Raw genomic sequence first — 16,325 nt, 5'->3', positions numbered from 1 at the left:
TCACCATCAGACTACAATGCTAAAGGGATAGTTCAACATTTTGGCAAATTGGCCCAGTGCCATAATCCCTATAGTCATAGCAGTAGGTTCGTTACCTTTATTTGTCGGTGCAAGCTATTTTTAGAACGGCGGAGCAGAGCCGTGAGCTGCTCAGAGCTACGCTACGGAGGCTCATGGGATTTCTTGGTTTCCCTCATCAAACTCATCAAATACACAATCCAACAACTCCACAACGCTCTGGTGGACAAGTTGTGACCTGCACATTCACCACGCTATGAGATAATAACACAACGTTACCACACAGAGTTGTTTTAGAGGGAAATACAGAGACTGCTTGATGAAAAACTGTCCCTGAAGGCAACGCGTATCAACGGTTTTGCATGAATTTCCCTCTAAAACAACTCTGTGTGGTAACGTTGTGTTATTATCTCATAGTGTGGTGAATGTGCAGGTCACAACTTGTCCACCAGAGCGTTGTGGAGTTGTTGGATTGTGTATTTGATGAGTTTGATGAGGGAAACCAAGAAATCCCATGAGCCTCCGTAGCGTAGCTCTGAGCAGCTCACGGTTCTAAAAATAGCTTGCAGCGACAATTAAAGGTAACGAACCTGCTGCTATGACTATAGGGATTATGGCATAAAATGTTGAACTATCCCTTTAAATCAGACAGAAGTTACCAGCAGCAGGTCCAAAGTCCAACATGGTTTTACAGCTACTACATCCAGATGTTTTTTTTATTTTTTTTATTTTGTCTCTTTAACTGTATCTTCTCCACCGTTGTGTCTTCAAAATGCAACAAACATCAGTCTCTTTCCTCCCATCATGCATCACTGTGTGCAATCATTAGTCATATGTGTGTGTATGTGTGTAGGTATGTGTAGCCTATATACATATAATAGCAACTTTTTCATCATACTGTAACTAAAAATGGCTGCTGCTGCTGAGGCATAATCACTAATAACTGATAACCAACACTGAACAGGAGAACTAAACCTCTGACCTAAACACAGCTTGTTCTTATTCAAGAAGAGGGGAGATATGAGCTAAGAGGGAAACTTCACTTAAAACAACCAAGAATAAATAAATACTACATTAAAAAGCATGTGTATTTCTGTGGCCGGAGTAAAACTGTGGAATAGCTGGACCGAGGATCTCAAACAATGCAAAAACATAACACAATTTAGAAATAGATTAAAACATAGCATGATAGAAAGCTATAAACAGGATTGATTAATTGGGTGTTGATTGCAACTGTAATGCTGTTAAATTATTTATTTCTTTTCTTTTTTTTTGGCTACACTTGTTAATTATTGGATACTTGTTTCTTTCTATGACTCTGATTGCAACTGTAATACTGTTTAATTATTTATTTATTTTATTTTTGGCTACATTTGTTAATTATTGGATACTTGCTTGTTATGGGGACTATTACGGATGTAATTCAGCACATGTGCTAAATCCGGTGTATTTACTGTGGGTACTCTATAGTACTCACTGTCCATTAATATGCATTGTCCCGACCAAATAAACAAATAAAGTAAAGTAAAGTAAAGTAAAGTAAAGAGTTTCTTTCTATGACTCTGAAATCACGAAGAGCTCTAATGGATTTAATGGAAAATTGAATTAAAGGGTAGCCTAGGCATTTATAAGCCAGATAGCTTCAGCCCGCACCTTTTCCATCTATTTATGAACTAGTTGAATGAATGATGGTTTTATGGAAGCTTGACCAGGGCCGTTGTATAGGGGAGAAAGGTGATGATAATTCTAGGGGCCCAGCGCCCAGTGGGGCCCATAAAAACCCCAGTAGTCTAATCTTTGTATGACTGAATTATTCTGCATAAGACCCTGACTAATACTCATAGTACACTGTAAAAACTCAACATTTTTGTCTTATTTCTTGTCAAAATGTCTCATTTCTAGCCAAAACTAATCTCTTTCCACTTAAAATAAGACTCATAACCTAAAAATGAACTTGTTTTTAGATCATTTTCACTTGTTTCAAACACATTTTCACTTGAAATAAGTAGAGAAATCTGCCAGTGAAAGCATGTTTTTGTGCTTGTAATAAGGAAGAAAAACTTGTTCCATTATCAGATTTTTTCTACTTATTCCAAGTGAAAATCAGCTTGAAAGGAGTAAAAAGTGTCTAAAAACAAGCTACTTTTAATATGATTTTAACTTATTATTTTAAGTATAATGAGATTTGTTTTGACTAGAAATGACATTTTGACCAGAAATAAGACAAATATTCTTGGTAAGATACTTGAGTTTTTGCAGTGTAATGCTGCATTAGCATCACAACAAAGTAGGCTAAATAATAAATGATAATACATACATACGTAGTCTAAGAAAAAAAAAACTGGAAAAGTTAGGGGGAGGGGCCCACTTTAGTATTCTTTAAGGGGGGCCAGAATTCCTAGCAACGGCCCTGAGGTTGACTGACTGTGATTGATGCTCAACTGTAAAAGATCGAATAAACTACTACTACTATTACTACTGATGTGCATTAGCTATTCTCTGTATGCAGAACATCAGTCACATTGACTTGTTTGTAACGAGTGGAAGTGTCACTATGTTAACCTGCATTGTCCCTATCAAATAAACTGAATTAAACTAAATTAGATGTGAAAAATTTTGGACTTTGGAGCGTCAGATCTGCTGCTGTTCACTTTCTGTCTGATTTACTGTAACACACTCAACACTAATACAGTTTTTCTCGATTGCTAAGACACATTTCTTGAAAGCTTCTCTCCTTTTCTCTAAACTGTGAACACAAACCCCAATTTTCAAGCTACATTCACAAAATCTCAGACTCTTCTTGCAAAACCAAACTTTCACCTCAAAACAGTTCAATCTGTGCCCAAAACTGAACTACTGTATGTTGTCAAATCGTGCCCCGAGTCAATCAAAATTAAAAACACTACTGAGCAGTCACTAAACACTACATAGAGAAATAGAAAACACAACGCTCAGGACATGAAGCTGTAGAAATAAATGTTTATCGTTCACTGTAGCTAAATGCATGTTGCAAAACAAAAAACCTGTGCAATTACTGTAGCACTTCTCTCCTTCCCTTTCTTTCACCCTCCTCCCTCCCTCCCCATGTCCATTTCATCCCCTTTTCCTTCCTTCTTCTTTTTTCTTCCCAGTTCATCCCTCCCTCCCTCGCTCATCCTTTCTTCCTTCACCCTGTCGTCTCTCATCTTCTCCTCTTGCAAAACAAAAAACCTGTGCATTTAGCACTTGTACATACTGTAGTACGTAAATAAGTGAGGCAGCCTGCAGTTCCCTGTCGGCGCCACTAGAGGGCGTCAGGCGGCTGTGAGAAGTCATTTGATGCACTTGACTAGTGGAGTCTGTTAGAGAGAGAGAGGAGGAGGAGGAGGAGGAGGAGGAGGAGGAGGAGGTTACAGTAATGGAAGTTCCCAGCTTTGATATCTGCAGACAGACACTTCTCACAGGAGGCAGGGGGGGAATGAAGAGAAAGAAAAGCCCCACCCCAGACAGGACAGAGGGGGATGGGGGTATGGTCACAGTCTGCCACATGTTTTTACTTCATTTCCGGTAAAAAAAAAATTTCAATGCATTTCAATGATTTCTTCTTGAGCCAGGAGGGAGAGAGAGAGAGAGAGAGAGAGAAACTGTTTGGACGTTCGTTTGTGTGACATGTGAGCCCCAGATACTCAGGTCACAGCAATACTGCAGATTACATGTTATTGATTCCTTAAAGACATACAATCTCCCTTTATGCACACACACACACACACACACACACACACACACACACACACACACACACACACACACACACACACACACACACACACACACACACACACACACACACACACACACACACAAACACATTTCTCCTCTCTCCTTCACATGAACCTGCTCACACCACCACCATCAGCGTCCTACTTCTCCTCCACTCGCCTCCTCCATCCATCCACCTCTGCAACTCAGATGGAGGCGAAAAGGACAGAAATAAAGTGAAGGAGGGAGGACGAAACACACACACACACACACACACACACACACACACACACACGGTCTTATTTTAAAATAATCTCAGGTTGCTCAGAGACTCGACTGCAGCCTCAGTCTGCACACACACACACACACACATGCAGCACTGCAGGTAGGAGGTGAAGCAGGAGAAATCCATAGCAACAGACTAGCTTTTTCTTTTCTTTTTTTTCTTTTTTTTTACTGCGTGTGTGTGTGTGTGCCTCTATTTATTGTTCTCATTTACTTTTTCATCATCTTCTTCTTGCTGTGGCTCCTTCCCTCTCTCTCTCTCTGTGCTGCTGCTGCTCTACAGTGCTACAGCTCTGTACAGTCTGAGCCTGTTGGGAGCTTTGCTGCTGACTCAGCCCCGGCCACTGCATTCATCTATCTGCACTGCAGTGCTGTCTCTGCTAACACCCTCCCTCCCTCCCTCCCTCTCTCCATCCTCCCCTCTTTCCCTTTTTCAGTGCGCCACCTTACACACACACACACACACACACACATAAAGGGGGAAAGAAAGACTCACATGCACACACACATACACACACATACACAAGCTTTTAAAGTCGTCTCAGTGCAGTTGCACCACGACACACCCAACCAACCACATCAACTCCAACCATCATCGCACTCAGGTATTATGACGTAAATGTGAACAAATAGAAAACAACATAATGATAATATAAAACATTTCTATTCTGATGATGATGTTTTTAGCAACTTAAAACCAGCTGCTTTTAGAGATTGTTGTTGTTATTATTATAACCAGCAGCAGCTTGAAGCATCTCTGTGCTAAAACACTTGAAATGAGGAAGTTGAAACAGCAGAAAGGTAACACTTTACAATAAGGGTCCCCTAATTAACTTTAGTTAGTACATTATTAAGCATTAATTAACTGTTTACAGATATATTAACAATCATTATCAAGTATTACTTAGGATTAGGAAACACATTAATTAATGTAGCCCATTAAAGTTTACTACTCAAAGTCAGTTGATAAATTATTTAAAAGTTGAATTAGTTATCATTATGTATGCATTACTCAGCATTAATTAACACATTAGTTTATATATTAATAATAATAATGTACTAACTAACATTAAAGCAGAAGTAAGCGATATTTTTGTGTTAATATAAGTCTTAAATAGTTGTATATTCCGACAGCAATCACTTCTTTAGAGTGTTTGGTCTGAAACACGGGTCTGTCAGTCACTCTGCTCTGCTGTAAGCCGAGGAGAAAACTTTTCTCGTATCCTACAAGTTTTATCCAATGAGGAGAGAGAACGGCATAAAGGGGCAGTCCTCTCTGTGTGTGCAGCCAAGGGATGCGCGTGAATGTGGTGACGTAGGGACGAGGACCAATAGATCCATGACGAGGGCGGGGGCTGCTAACTCCATCAGCTGACAAGACGTTATGGTGCGTTCAAGGCAACCCGTAACTCGTGTTTTTCCGACCTGTGAAGTCGTACCAGTTCGATCTGGTACGAGTTCACGGGTCGGAAGTTACGAGTGGCCGTTATAGTGACTTTCACAGGTAAAACAGGTCGGAGAAACACGAGTGGGTTGCCTGGAACGCTACAAAGTCGTAAGTCGTGACTTGAAGCTGTAATTTACGGTTTCAAAAGCCTGCCTGGAACGCAGCATTAGCCAAAACGACCGGATCGCTTACTTCTGCTTTAACTAAGGGACCCTTATTGTAAAGTGTTATCTATTATTATAACCAGCAGCAGCTTGAAGCATCTCTGTGCTAAAACACTTGAAATGAGGAAGTTGAAACAGCAAAAAAAAAAAAGGAAATAAATAAATAAAGCAGTCCAAGCCCAGCATCTTCTTCTTCTCCTGCATGATAAATGATAATAATAAAAAATGGCAGTCTTTACACTCTTTATATATATATCAAAACCCAAAAACGACACCAGCCAGAGGTGTGTAACTGGAAGGCTGCTTTATTGTTTGGAAATAGATTCGTGCTCAAATGAAGACATTCTTTCACTGGTTCTCATTTTAATTGTCCCATGTGGTGGTTGTGCAACACATGTCCCTCTCTCTGACTGTATTAGTGGCAAAGATAATGACAGTCAAAAGATTGTTGTTGTTTTTTTCAGTTAGCCTATTTTCAGCAAAGAAAAAAGGAAATATTTTTTTTAAATCTCAGTCATGCTACAAAAGAATGGCCTCATATTATTATTATTATCATTATTATTATCATCATTATACCGACTGGTATAAATTAAAATAAAAAAACAACATTTTTGGAAATGAACACAAGTGTAAAACAGAAGGCAAGCTGTTCTGTCACCGGTCGACAGAACACACACACACACACACACACACACACAGAGAGAGAGAGAGCACTTGTACTACATGACTCTACAAGATGTTAGTCCAGACTGTCTAAATCTATAGGTGGTGAGTTTATCAGTTTACAAGTTAATTTTGAACTCAATACATCGTTTCTATCGTGCTCCATTTTTGATTGATTCACTCCCATGGGTTTTGAGATCCTCGTTGCTGAATTTTTATTTTTTTTATTTTTAATTGACAGACTAAATAGGAAGCTAAAAAGGCACGTGCCGTTAAGAGATATTGCACCATAAACAAATACACAGACAAGTTAAGACAACTAACCCTTAAATCATTAGATATTATCATATTGAAAGTGACAGCAAAATAAATAAAAAATAAATCGATCAATAAATAAATAACATAAAAGCAAAAAAAAAAAAAAAAAAATCAAAAAAGATCAACTCCAAACTGCAGCAGTGTGTTAACGTGGAAACATGGATCGGGGACAAGAGCTGAAACGAGCAAAAAGACTTGGTCACACACAAAGTGAAACTGTGGCTCATAACTGGTGGCAAACTGGCTGTTGCCTGCAAAATGCAATGAGCATGTGTGTGTCTTTGTGTAGTAGCCTATATATATGTATTTGTGTATTTGTGTGTGTATGTCTGCATCTTTATATCCTTGTTGTTGTGTGTGTACAATATAGGAAACTAGGGGCAAGACATCTTCACACACACATGTAGAAAAGAGAGAGAGGGAGAGAGGGAGGGGGTGTGTTTGTTTGCTGGTAGTGCAATCCTCTCACCAAGTACAACACCATGCACCGTAGTACTCTGGTTTGACCCGGTTTCATCCGGGGCGGGGCCAGAGATCCTGGCTTTTTCTTTCTTTATTTCTTTCTTTTTTAATTTTTTTAATTTATCTTTTTTTAAACTCTGAGCGGTAAAACCACACAAAGAAAGAAGAAGCATGATCAGTTTACACTCTGTGGTTCTGGTTTCACCTCAATGCAATTAAGGAGTGGACAGGAGAGTTGAGTGACAGACATTGCTCTAATGCATTATATACTATATATATATATATATGTTTTTATATATATATATATAATATATATGTATGTAATATAGCTCTGTATACATACGTATTGATTTATACAGTTTTAAATACAATTTCTGCTTTTTAACATAGATTCTTTTAGCGAACTCCTCCTCCTCTTTTTTTGTGAAAAGTGACTCAGAAATCTACTCCATCTAACGAACGAACGTGTCACAGCCTAACGAGTGTGACGAGGGGTGTCAGCTGGAAGCCATTCTATTCATTTATGGTTATTATTCATATTTTAAGTGTTAGATTAATAGCTGTAGTTTTTTTTTAAGTAATCCTGTATTTACAAAAAAAAAACTACACATGCCGTTAAAATAAAATCATATATTACATTATTTATAGTTTCTTAAAAAGTCCATTCTTAGCTTTTTGCAGTTTGTGCCGTATAGAACATAGCCTGAACTGTATTGTATTGTTTTTATTGTATTTTTTATTTTTTCTAACCGAATGGATGTAATGTGTGTATTTTTTTCTTCTTTTTTTGTATTTTTTTTTTTTTTGTTAGGCTTCTTTCTGTGGTTCGTCTCTGTATCCGTGGTGATTCTTGTTGGAGAAAATGGACGGCAGTAGCTTTAATGCGTATCATTCAGAGTTTTTATTTGGTTCAAGTTAACACCCACACTGATTTTTGGAGATCTCATGCAGCAACTGGACCGTAAGAAGAAGAAGAAGTAGAAGAAGTAGAAGAACTGGAGAACTGATGAGGGGGGGGTTTCATAAACAGGAAGTGACATCACTGCACAACAGGAAGTGCAAAAAAGCTCTGGTGTGGTGCTTTGCTTATAGGCTCACAAGTACCATAAGTAATGCATCCAGTGCTCTGTTTGGTTATTTGGTATTTTGTTATGCAGGTTAGAGCAACGTGGAGAAAAGTGGCGGATGAGATGCTCAGAGCACTGAAACAGACTGAAACGTGGGGCCGGTCCACATGGCGTGAAGCTCAAACCAAACGTTTCCCCCAATTGACCTATGGCTAAGCCACGCCCCCAAACGCGATGAGCCAATCAGAGTGCACATAGCTAGCCCATACACTCGGACATTCTCTGCTTCCACGTCCACTGAAATGCATTGCAGTTAGTCAGTTTTCACTTGTTTTTATATGTTTTTTCTTGACATTTTAAGTTTAAAATGGTCAAACGGTGTGCACGGGGTAGAGGCTGGGCGACAGGGTGGATTTTGTTTTTTTCCTTTTCCTAAGCCACATCTCAACCCAGAGAAGTGTCTGCTCTGGATAAAGTTATGCGGTAGACCACAACACCAACTAAACATGGATAAAAATTAACAAGGATGTCTACATCTGTTCTAAGTTAAGTCAACAACGTATTTGAGGCAACATATTGTCGTGTGATGTTTAGATGTTAGCCAGTATCACAACTAAGCATAAAGTCCGCTAGCTTAATGCTAACGTAGCTATAATGTAAAACTCCATAGACAGGCTAACAGAAATTAGCCCGTCGCTATCGGCGTTTCGCGGCAACCGACAGCCATAGCAGTAAAGCTGAGTGAATTTAATCTTTCTGTCTCCAAAAATCATCAATTGCCTCCTGTGAAATGTTTCCTACGGATGTTGATGAGTGGAGGGGGCGGGGCTTAGCCAGAGGTCAATTCACTTCCATGACATCTCCTCACAGTGTTTCCTCCTGTACCTGTGTTTTTGCTGTCGGGGGGTGAACATTAACCACTATTATTAATGTTATTATTATTATCAATATTATTATGATGATTCTGTTTTACTGACATTAATTGAGACCAGACTACAGCCCATAAATGACTTTTAACCACAAATGTAAAAATCCATAGCTATCAATACGTAACAAACGCCCGCTGTCGTTGCAACTAAGCGAGCGAAATGTTGCTGTTTCACTGAGATGCTTCTAGCCCTATTTTAATCTAAGCGTCGTTAAAGCAGGAAGCGCAAAAAAAAAAAAAAAACTAAACCAAAAAACCACAACTGCCCCTCCCTCCACCCTCCCTCTCTCCGACCAGCCGAGATCATTGTCCATCAAACATGGCAACCAATAAAAAAAACAAAAGAGTCAAACATGATTTTCATAAATACTCCCATCACATTCACTTGCATTTTTGTTTGCAGAGCTCATAATATTAACATCTATAATATCTCCTGAGAAAAAGGGATGGTATTTTTTTTTTTTTCAAGCATTGCATACATTTCTAGGGTCTCTCTGTCTAATAATGACAGCAGAAGAAAAAGAAAAAGAAAAAACACAAAAAAAAACAAAACAGAATGGGCAACAGGGCAACAACACTTCACCCCATAATATCCCCCCACACATGGACAAACAGGGGCAACAAGGGATCGATAACAAGGCAGATCTCTTTGGCTTCTCCACACACAATGTTCATTTCATCATCATCATCATCATCATCATCACCCACTCTCTGCTTCTTGTTAAAAATGGGACAATAACAGCTAAATGTTCCAGCACGAGACCGATCCCCCCCCCCCTCCCCCTCCCACCACCACCACCACCACCAACAACCTTCATAATATGAGACTCATAATAAAACTGTGTAACAAATAAAAGACCCACCACCATAAACCAACCAACCAACCAACCGACCCAAACATGACAATTATTACATCAGGGAAAATTTCACATACAAAAAAAAAGCAAAAAAAGACAAAAAAGGAAGCAAATACATAAATAAATCATCAATCGACACATGTGCAGATACAGAAATGGCATCAAAATGAACAATAATCAATCATAGTAGTAAAACTCTTCTCAGCCCTTTCAGGAACCGCCACATTAGAGAATACAAAGGAGTTACCACCAACCCCCCCTTCACCCCCCAAACATCCCATAATCCACACCCAACATCCCATAACCCACTCACACCTGACAGTATAGTAGTAGGACTCTGGAAATGCCCACAGCTCACACAGCAGAAACTAAAGGCAGATGGTATATGGAACATTACATAGGTGCATTACAAATCATAATAAATATAAGCTTCTTTTTTTTGTGTTTCAGTTTTCAAAGTTGCGTTGTAGTTGTGTTGTTGTGTTGTTGTTTTTTCAGTCCAAATTAACAAAAACATTTTTCAACAATCCCATGATTATTATTATTATTCACACACCAGACACATCATCCTCCACCAACGTCCACGTCAGCGTCCCCAAAAATCACTCTCCAGAGCAGCAGCAGCAAATAAATGTTTGGATTTCACTTCACCACCACTAACGTCCTAACATCCTCCTCCTCCTCCTCTTCCTCCTCCTCCGTCGTTCTCCCGTCTTATAGAGGCAACAATTTTTAAACATAGTCGTCTGAAATGTGTCGAGTATAAATGAGATAAAATTCGGATCCACGTTTAGATTCATCAACCCCCCGTTATCACTTATCTTTGTTAAACGAATGAACACTGAACTCTCTTAACTTTTCCAAATTGTTCGACAATGTCTCGATCGTACCGTCGAGGCCACTGCTGTGTGGTCTGAGTATTAGTGTCTTGTGGACTATGATAATTCATGCAAGATTTCTGATCAAAACATGCCATCATGCAAGTCATTTCTATGCATTGAACAAGCACAATTATTTATGTATTTGTTTGGAAATCTTTCTGAGTAAATGTAAGCCCTTGGCCCGAGTTGACCCCATAATAAACAGACCCTTAACCAATTGGTGTGAAAGCCCATGTAAGTAGAAAACGAAAGAAAAAAGTAAAAACCAAAAAAAGCTTTTTTTTGATGTGGGTATAACAAAGATAAAATGAGTAGAAGAGTTAAGTGACATGGGCAAAATGTTGGATATTGTTCTTTTTTTTCTTTTTTTTTTTATCTGTTTGCATTTTTGCTGCTCAAATTAACAATTTCTAGCTTTTTAATAATAAAAGAAAAAAACAAAAAAAGTACTTCCAACGCTCTCTGTCATTTTGTGTCTTTCACTCACCAGTCATCCCTCCCTCCTTCCTTCTGTCTGTCTGTCTGTTTGTTCTTTTAGAGTGAGCGTGTCGTTTTTACTCCTCTCACCACACATTTCAGCACTAAAATGACACAGAACTAAAGAGCACGTCGTCGTTCTCGTCGTCGTGTTTCCCTCCGTCTTCCATAGGAATCCATTACTTTGCATCCAGGCGTCGTAGATTCCCGCTGTACGAACGAACGAACGAACGAACGAACGGCGTTTGTCCCGTTTCTCCTCGACGGTCGGTGTCTCTCGTGTAAAGAGTTCCTCCTTCTCCTCCTTCCTCCCTCTCCTCCTCCTCCTCCTCGCCGCCGTCTCGCCTCGTCTCCGCGGCGACAGAGCAAAACAGACGTCTCTGTGTCTCTGTGTTTTCGTTCCCTTTTGTGTTAAGATCAGTTAAGTCTAGATACAACAATGTCACACAGTAATGCTGATTATGTTTGGTTTGACTGAAGTTCAAGAGTCTTCAAGCTGTAACAGACCAAGCGGCTTCCCCCTCTGCATCAATATAAGAATGAAGTCTGTAAACAAAAGTTACTGAATATTATTTTTTCTGACTTGCAAATGAAATAATCTGTACATCTGTGTGGGTGAGTTTCCTCTCGCTTTTGCTTGAAGTTACATTATTATAATTTTTATTGTTATTACTGTGATTATTAATCCAACGCTCTAACATTTAGATTCCCTGATGTCTTTTTGGTTTCTTCCCTTCTCTTTCCTCCCTCCTTTGCCCTCGTTGTTGTCGTCCTGCTTCTCCTTGTCAGGTTTGGTTACACTGTCATAGGAGGGCAGGGAGGCAGTCGAGGGAGTGCCCTCCTTTTTTTCCTGGTCCTGATTGTTCCCGCCGTTCTCCACCTTGTTGTTGGCCGGTTTGCGCTTGCAGATGAAGCCGCGCCTGGCCAGGTAGGCCCGGTACGCCCGCTGGATGATCCGCACCGACACGTCCTCCTGCTTGCGCCGCAGCGTGGTGGTGATGGGCTCGTACGACACCTTGGAGGGGTTGGCCGCCACGAAGCGCTCCTCCATCTGCTGCCGCAGCATGTCCAGCTCGCCGCTGTCGCCCAGCACGCGCTTGGTGAAGGCGAACAGGATGTCCAGGCAGTGGATGCGGTCGCCGCTCACCATGGGCATGTCCATGGCGATCAGCTCGATGGTGTTGGGCTTGGGCACGCGCAGCGGGTGCTCCAGCGCGTCGGCGAAGTCGGAGAGCTTGGCGTAGGTGATGAACTGCGAGGCGTCGGGGTCGAACTTCTCCCAGATCTCGTAGAAGGTCTCGAAGTCGTCCTCGCTCAGCGGGTCGGCGCTCTCCTCCGTGGCCACGCTGAAGTTCTCCAGGATGATGGCGATGTACATGTTGACCACGATGAGGAAGGAGATGATGATGTACATGACGAAGAAGAAGATGCCCACCGACGGGTTGCCGCAGTTGCCCGTGGCCGGGGTGCCGGCGTTCTCCAGCACCGGGTCGCAGTCCGGCGGGTAGTTGAGGATGGGCAGCAGCAGCCCGTCCCACCCGGCCGACGTGGTGATCATGAACAGGATGATCATGCTGTTGCCGAACGTCTCGAAGTTGTACATGTCGTCGATGCCGGCGCCGTGCTTCACGTAGCCGAAGTTGGACATGCCGAAGATGGAGAAGATGAACATGACCAGGAAGAGCAGCAGCCCGATGTTGAAGAGCGCGGGCAGCGACATCATCAGGGCGAACAGCAGAGTTCTGATGCCCTTGGCGCCCTTGATGAGACGCAGGATGCGGCCGATACGAGCCAGACGGATCACCCTGAAGAGCGTCGGCGACACAAAGTACTTCTCGATCAGCTCGGCCAAAAACATTCCTGAGGGAAGAGTAGAAGAGAGAGGAGATGTTGGTTTAGCAGGAAGAGGAGGAGGAAACTTCTAACTGCATATCTTTGAAGGGCAAGGCAAGGCAATTTTATTTGTATAGCCCGTTTTTACAAACAGTTTGTCTCAAAGGGCTTCACATGGCATCATAACAACATCCTCTGTCCTTAGACCCTCACATCCACTGAGGAAAAACTCCATGGAAAACCCTTTTAACAGGGAAAAATCGAAGAAACCTCAGGGAAACTTATTTTATTGCTTCAGCCTGTTTTTACTTTATTATTATTTATTTATTTTAGCTTCTTTTCTTCTTCTTCTTTCTTTCCACAAGTTTCCGAATGTCATCTATATCGTCAAACCCGGAAGCCGGTTTTGCCGGTTTGGTGGAATTGTATGTTTCCGTTTCCATGGTTTTCAGTCGTTGTCATAGTTATAGTAAACGCATGGATCTATTAACGCTGGTTTTTAACACGGATGTCAATTTGTGTGATATCCACTGTTAAAAGCTGGTGTGATGATCCATGCGTTTTACAGATTTTCATTGAAAAAAAATAAATAAATAAATCCATGCATTTACCGCGACTACCGAAACCATGGAAACGTAAACATAAAATTCCACCGGAAGAGCAAAACCGGCAAAACAGGCTTACGTTTTTGACGTTCGGAAAAAGGTGGTCCACCACTTTCTGGAGAATGATGCTGGGTGTCGCCATGACACTCCATTCCACCGTTACTGTATTGTTGATAGACTGGTTGATAGACATCGGCCGTGATGACTTTATTTATAATCATCACGTAACTTTAATGAGAACAATACGGACGAGGTTTTAGCTTTATGTCACATTTTCACGTCACTATATCACCGTTGCGACTACTCTGATGTTTATGAAGTCTATAAAACGAATTGTTGAACAAACATTTTAGATTAGCTGGGCTAGCCGTTAGCTGTTAGCCGTTAGCCGTTAGCAGTGTCAATAAACAATAACTCAATAAACGGCCCATGAAAAAAATATTTTTTCCAGCGGATATCCTAGTTCCAACATGACTGAGCTAACTGGAGTAGTTTCATGTGCAGTTTTCATGTTTTGACAGCTGACGTCCTGATGTTAGTTTGCTGCTGCTGTTAACTTAGCTGTCAGCAGCAGCAAAGCTAACAACTACAATAATCATGACTAATTACAAAAACGTGCACACAGAAATAGTAAAGTTTGTTCAATAATTCGTTTTCTAGACTTAAAGCAGAAGTAAGTGATATATTTGTGTTAATATAAGTCTTAAATAGTTATATCTTCCGACAGCAATCACTTACATGAAACACGGGTCTCTCAGTCCCTCTGCTCTGCTCTGAGCCGAGGAGAAAACATTTATCGTATCCTACAGTTTTTATCCAATGAGGAGAGAGAACGGCATGCAGGGCTGTGTGTGCAGCCAAGGAACGCCGTGAATGTGGCGACGTAGGGACGAGGACTGTTATGGTGCGTTCAAGGAAACTCGTATTTTTCCGACCGTGAAGTGGTACCAGTTCGATCTGGTACGAGTTCACCGGTCGGAAGTTACGAGTGGCCGTTATAGTGACTTTCACCGGTAAAACAGGTCGGAAAAACACGAGTGGGTTGCCTGGAACGCTACAAAGTCGTAAGTTGTGACTTGAAGCTGTAATTTACGATTTCAAAAGCCTGCCTGGAACGCAGCATTAGCGAAAACGACCGGATCGCTTACTTCTGCTTTAACAAACATCAGATTTAGTCAAAACAGTTTTGGCAGCACGGAGCCCCCACATTTGGTGCCTACACCGGTGGCTAACGCTACCAGTTAGCCGCTAACGCTACCAGTTAGCTGCTCGCTAGAATGCTACTAAAACCCACTTCCATTGTGGTGTGACGCAATGGATCATGGGAAAATAAAGTGGTGGATTCCTTTATTCTGCCCTAGTTGTAGTCGACTTCTTTTACACTTCATTTTTCATTTTCATCTTTTACTGTACCTTCCTCTGGTGTCTCTCCATCATCATCGCCCCTCCATTATTAACGCGTTTCTTTATGCAAGTACATTTATGGAGGTACATTTGTGTCTTTATTATATCAAAAAATATATTTTCAATCAAAACAAACTTCACTTCAATCAAAAAAAGTAGTTTTGATTGAAAATATCTTTTTTGTCTGAATGAACTTTTTTTTTTGATTGAATAATAAAGACACAAATGTACCTTCCTTTCTTCTGCTCTCTATACTTATTTTACCTTGTTTTCTTCTTCTCCTTTCTTATATTTCTTAAATGTATACTTTTATTCCTTTATACTGCCCCAGTTCTTTTACACTTCATTTTTCATTTTCATCTTTTCCTTATGGAGGTACATTTGTGTCTTTATTATTCAATAAATTAAAAAAAGTTGATTTAAACAAAAAAGATATTTTCAATCAAAACAAACTTCACCTCAATCAAAAAAAAAAGTTGTTTTGATTGAAAATATCTTTTTTTGTTTAAATCAACTTTTTTTTTGATTGAATAATAAAGACACAAATGTACCTCCATACTTCCTCAGCTTTTATATATTCACTGTTTTGGGATGGAGGTGTTTCCATTATGTAAAGTACTTTATGTTGCTTTGTTTTTTAATTTGTTTTAAGTGAAATATGCTACTGAAATTAAGTCTTGGTTTGGATGCTCTCTTCATTTCTGTATCAATCAGCCACCGTGAGAAAGGGTCACTACAAGGACTATGTTTGATCTTGATCTTATTGTGAGAATTAACTGTATCTATTGCAAATAAAACTCCCCAATACAATTAGATAGAACTAGATTTGCAATATTAAGATATTAAGGTCAGGAATCACGTGCAACATGATCGGCTCTCTGATTGGTTCATTGGTTGGGATCTGGGATTTCCAGACATCAATCAAAGTCACACACTGCAAAAACTCAAAATCTTACCAAGACTATTTGTCTTCTTTCTAGTCAAAACAAATCTCATTTTACTTAAAATAAGACTCATCACGTTAAAACGTAGTTTGTTTTTAGACACTTTTTACTTCTTTCAAGCAGATTTTCACTTGAAATAAGAAGAAAAATCTGATAGTGGAGCAAGTTTTTCTTTCTTATTACAAGCACAAAAAACCTGCTTTCACTGGCAGATTTTTCTACTTATTTCAAGTG

The 16,325-nt window shown here is 40.2% G+C and overlaps 1 protein-coding gene across 3 annotated transcripts in view; it reads right to left on the bottom strand.

Annotated features, from left to right (window-relative positions):
• Positions 1 to 11,999: 11,999 nt before the first annotated feature.
• scn8ab (sodium channel, voltage gated, type VIII, alpha subunit b) overlaps positions 12,000 to 16,325 on the bottom strand; it is a gene marked incomplete at both ends in the record, with an annotated part of 96,871 nt that continues 92,545 nt past the window's right edge. For all 3 annotated transcript variants that reach the window (XM_083972350.1, XM_083972349.1, XM_083972351.1), the window contains one exon: positions 12,000 to 13,165. In XM_083972350.1, the coding sequence (XP_083828476.1) occupies positions 12,000 to 13,165 (1,166 nt within the window). The remainder of the gene's footprint in view (positions 13,166 to 16,325) is intronic.

This window comes from Trachurus trachurus (genome assembly GCF_905171665.1).
Source record: "Trachurus trachurus genome assembly, chromosome: 5".
In the NCBI taxonomy this organism is placed as follows: Eukaryota; Metazoa; Chordata; class Actinopteri; order Carangiformes; family Carangidae; genus Trachurus; species Trachurus trachurus.
The sequence above is the reverse complement of the archived record's forward strand: the minus strand, read 5'-3'. Positions and strand labels throughout refer to the sequence as shown.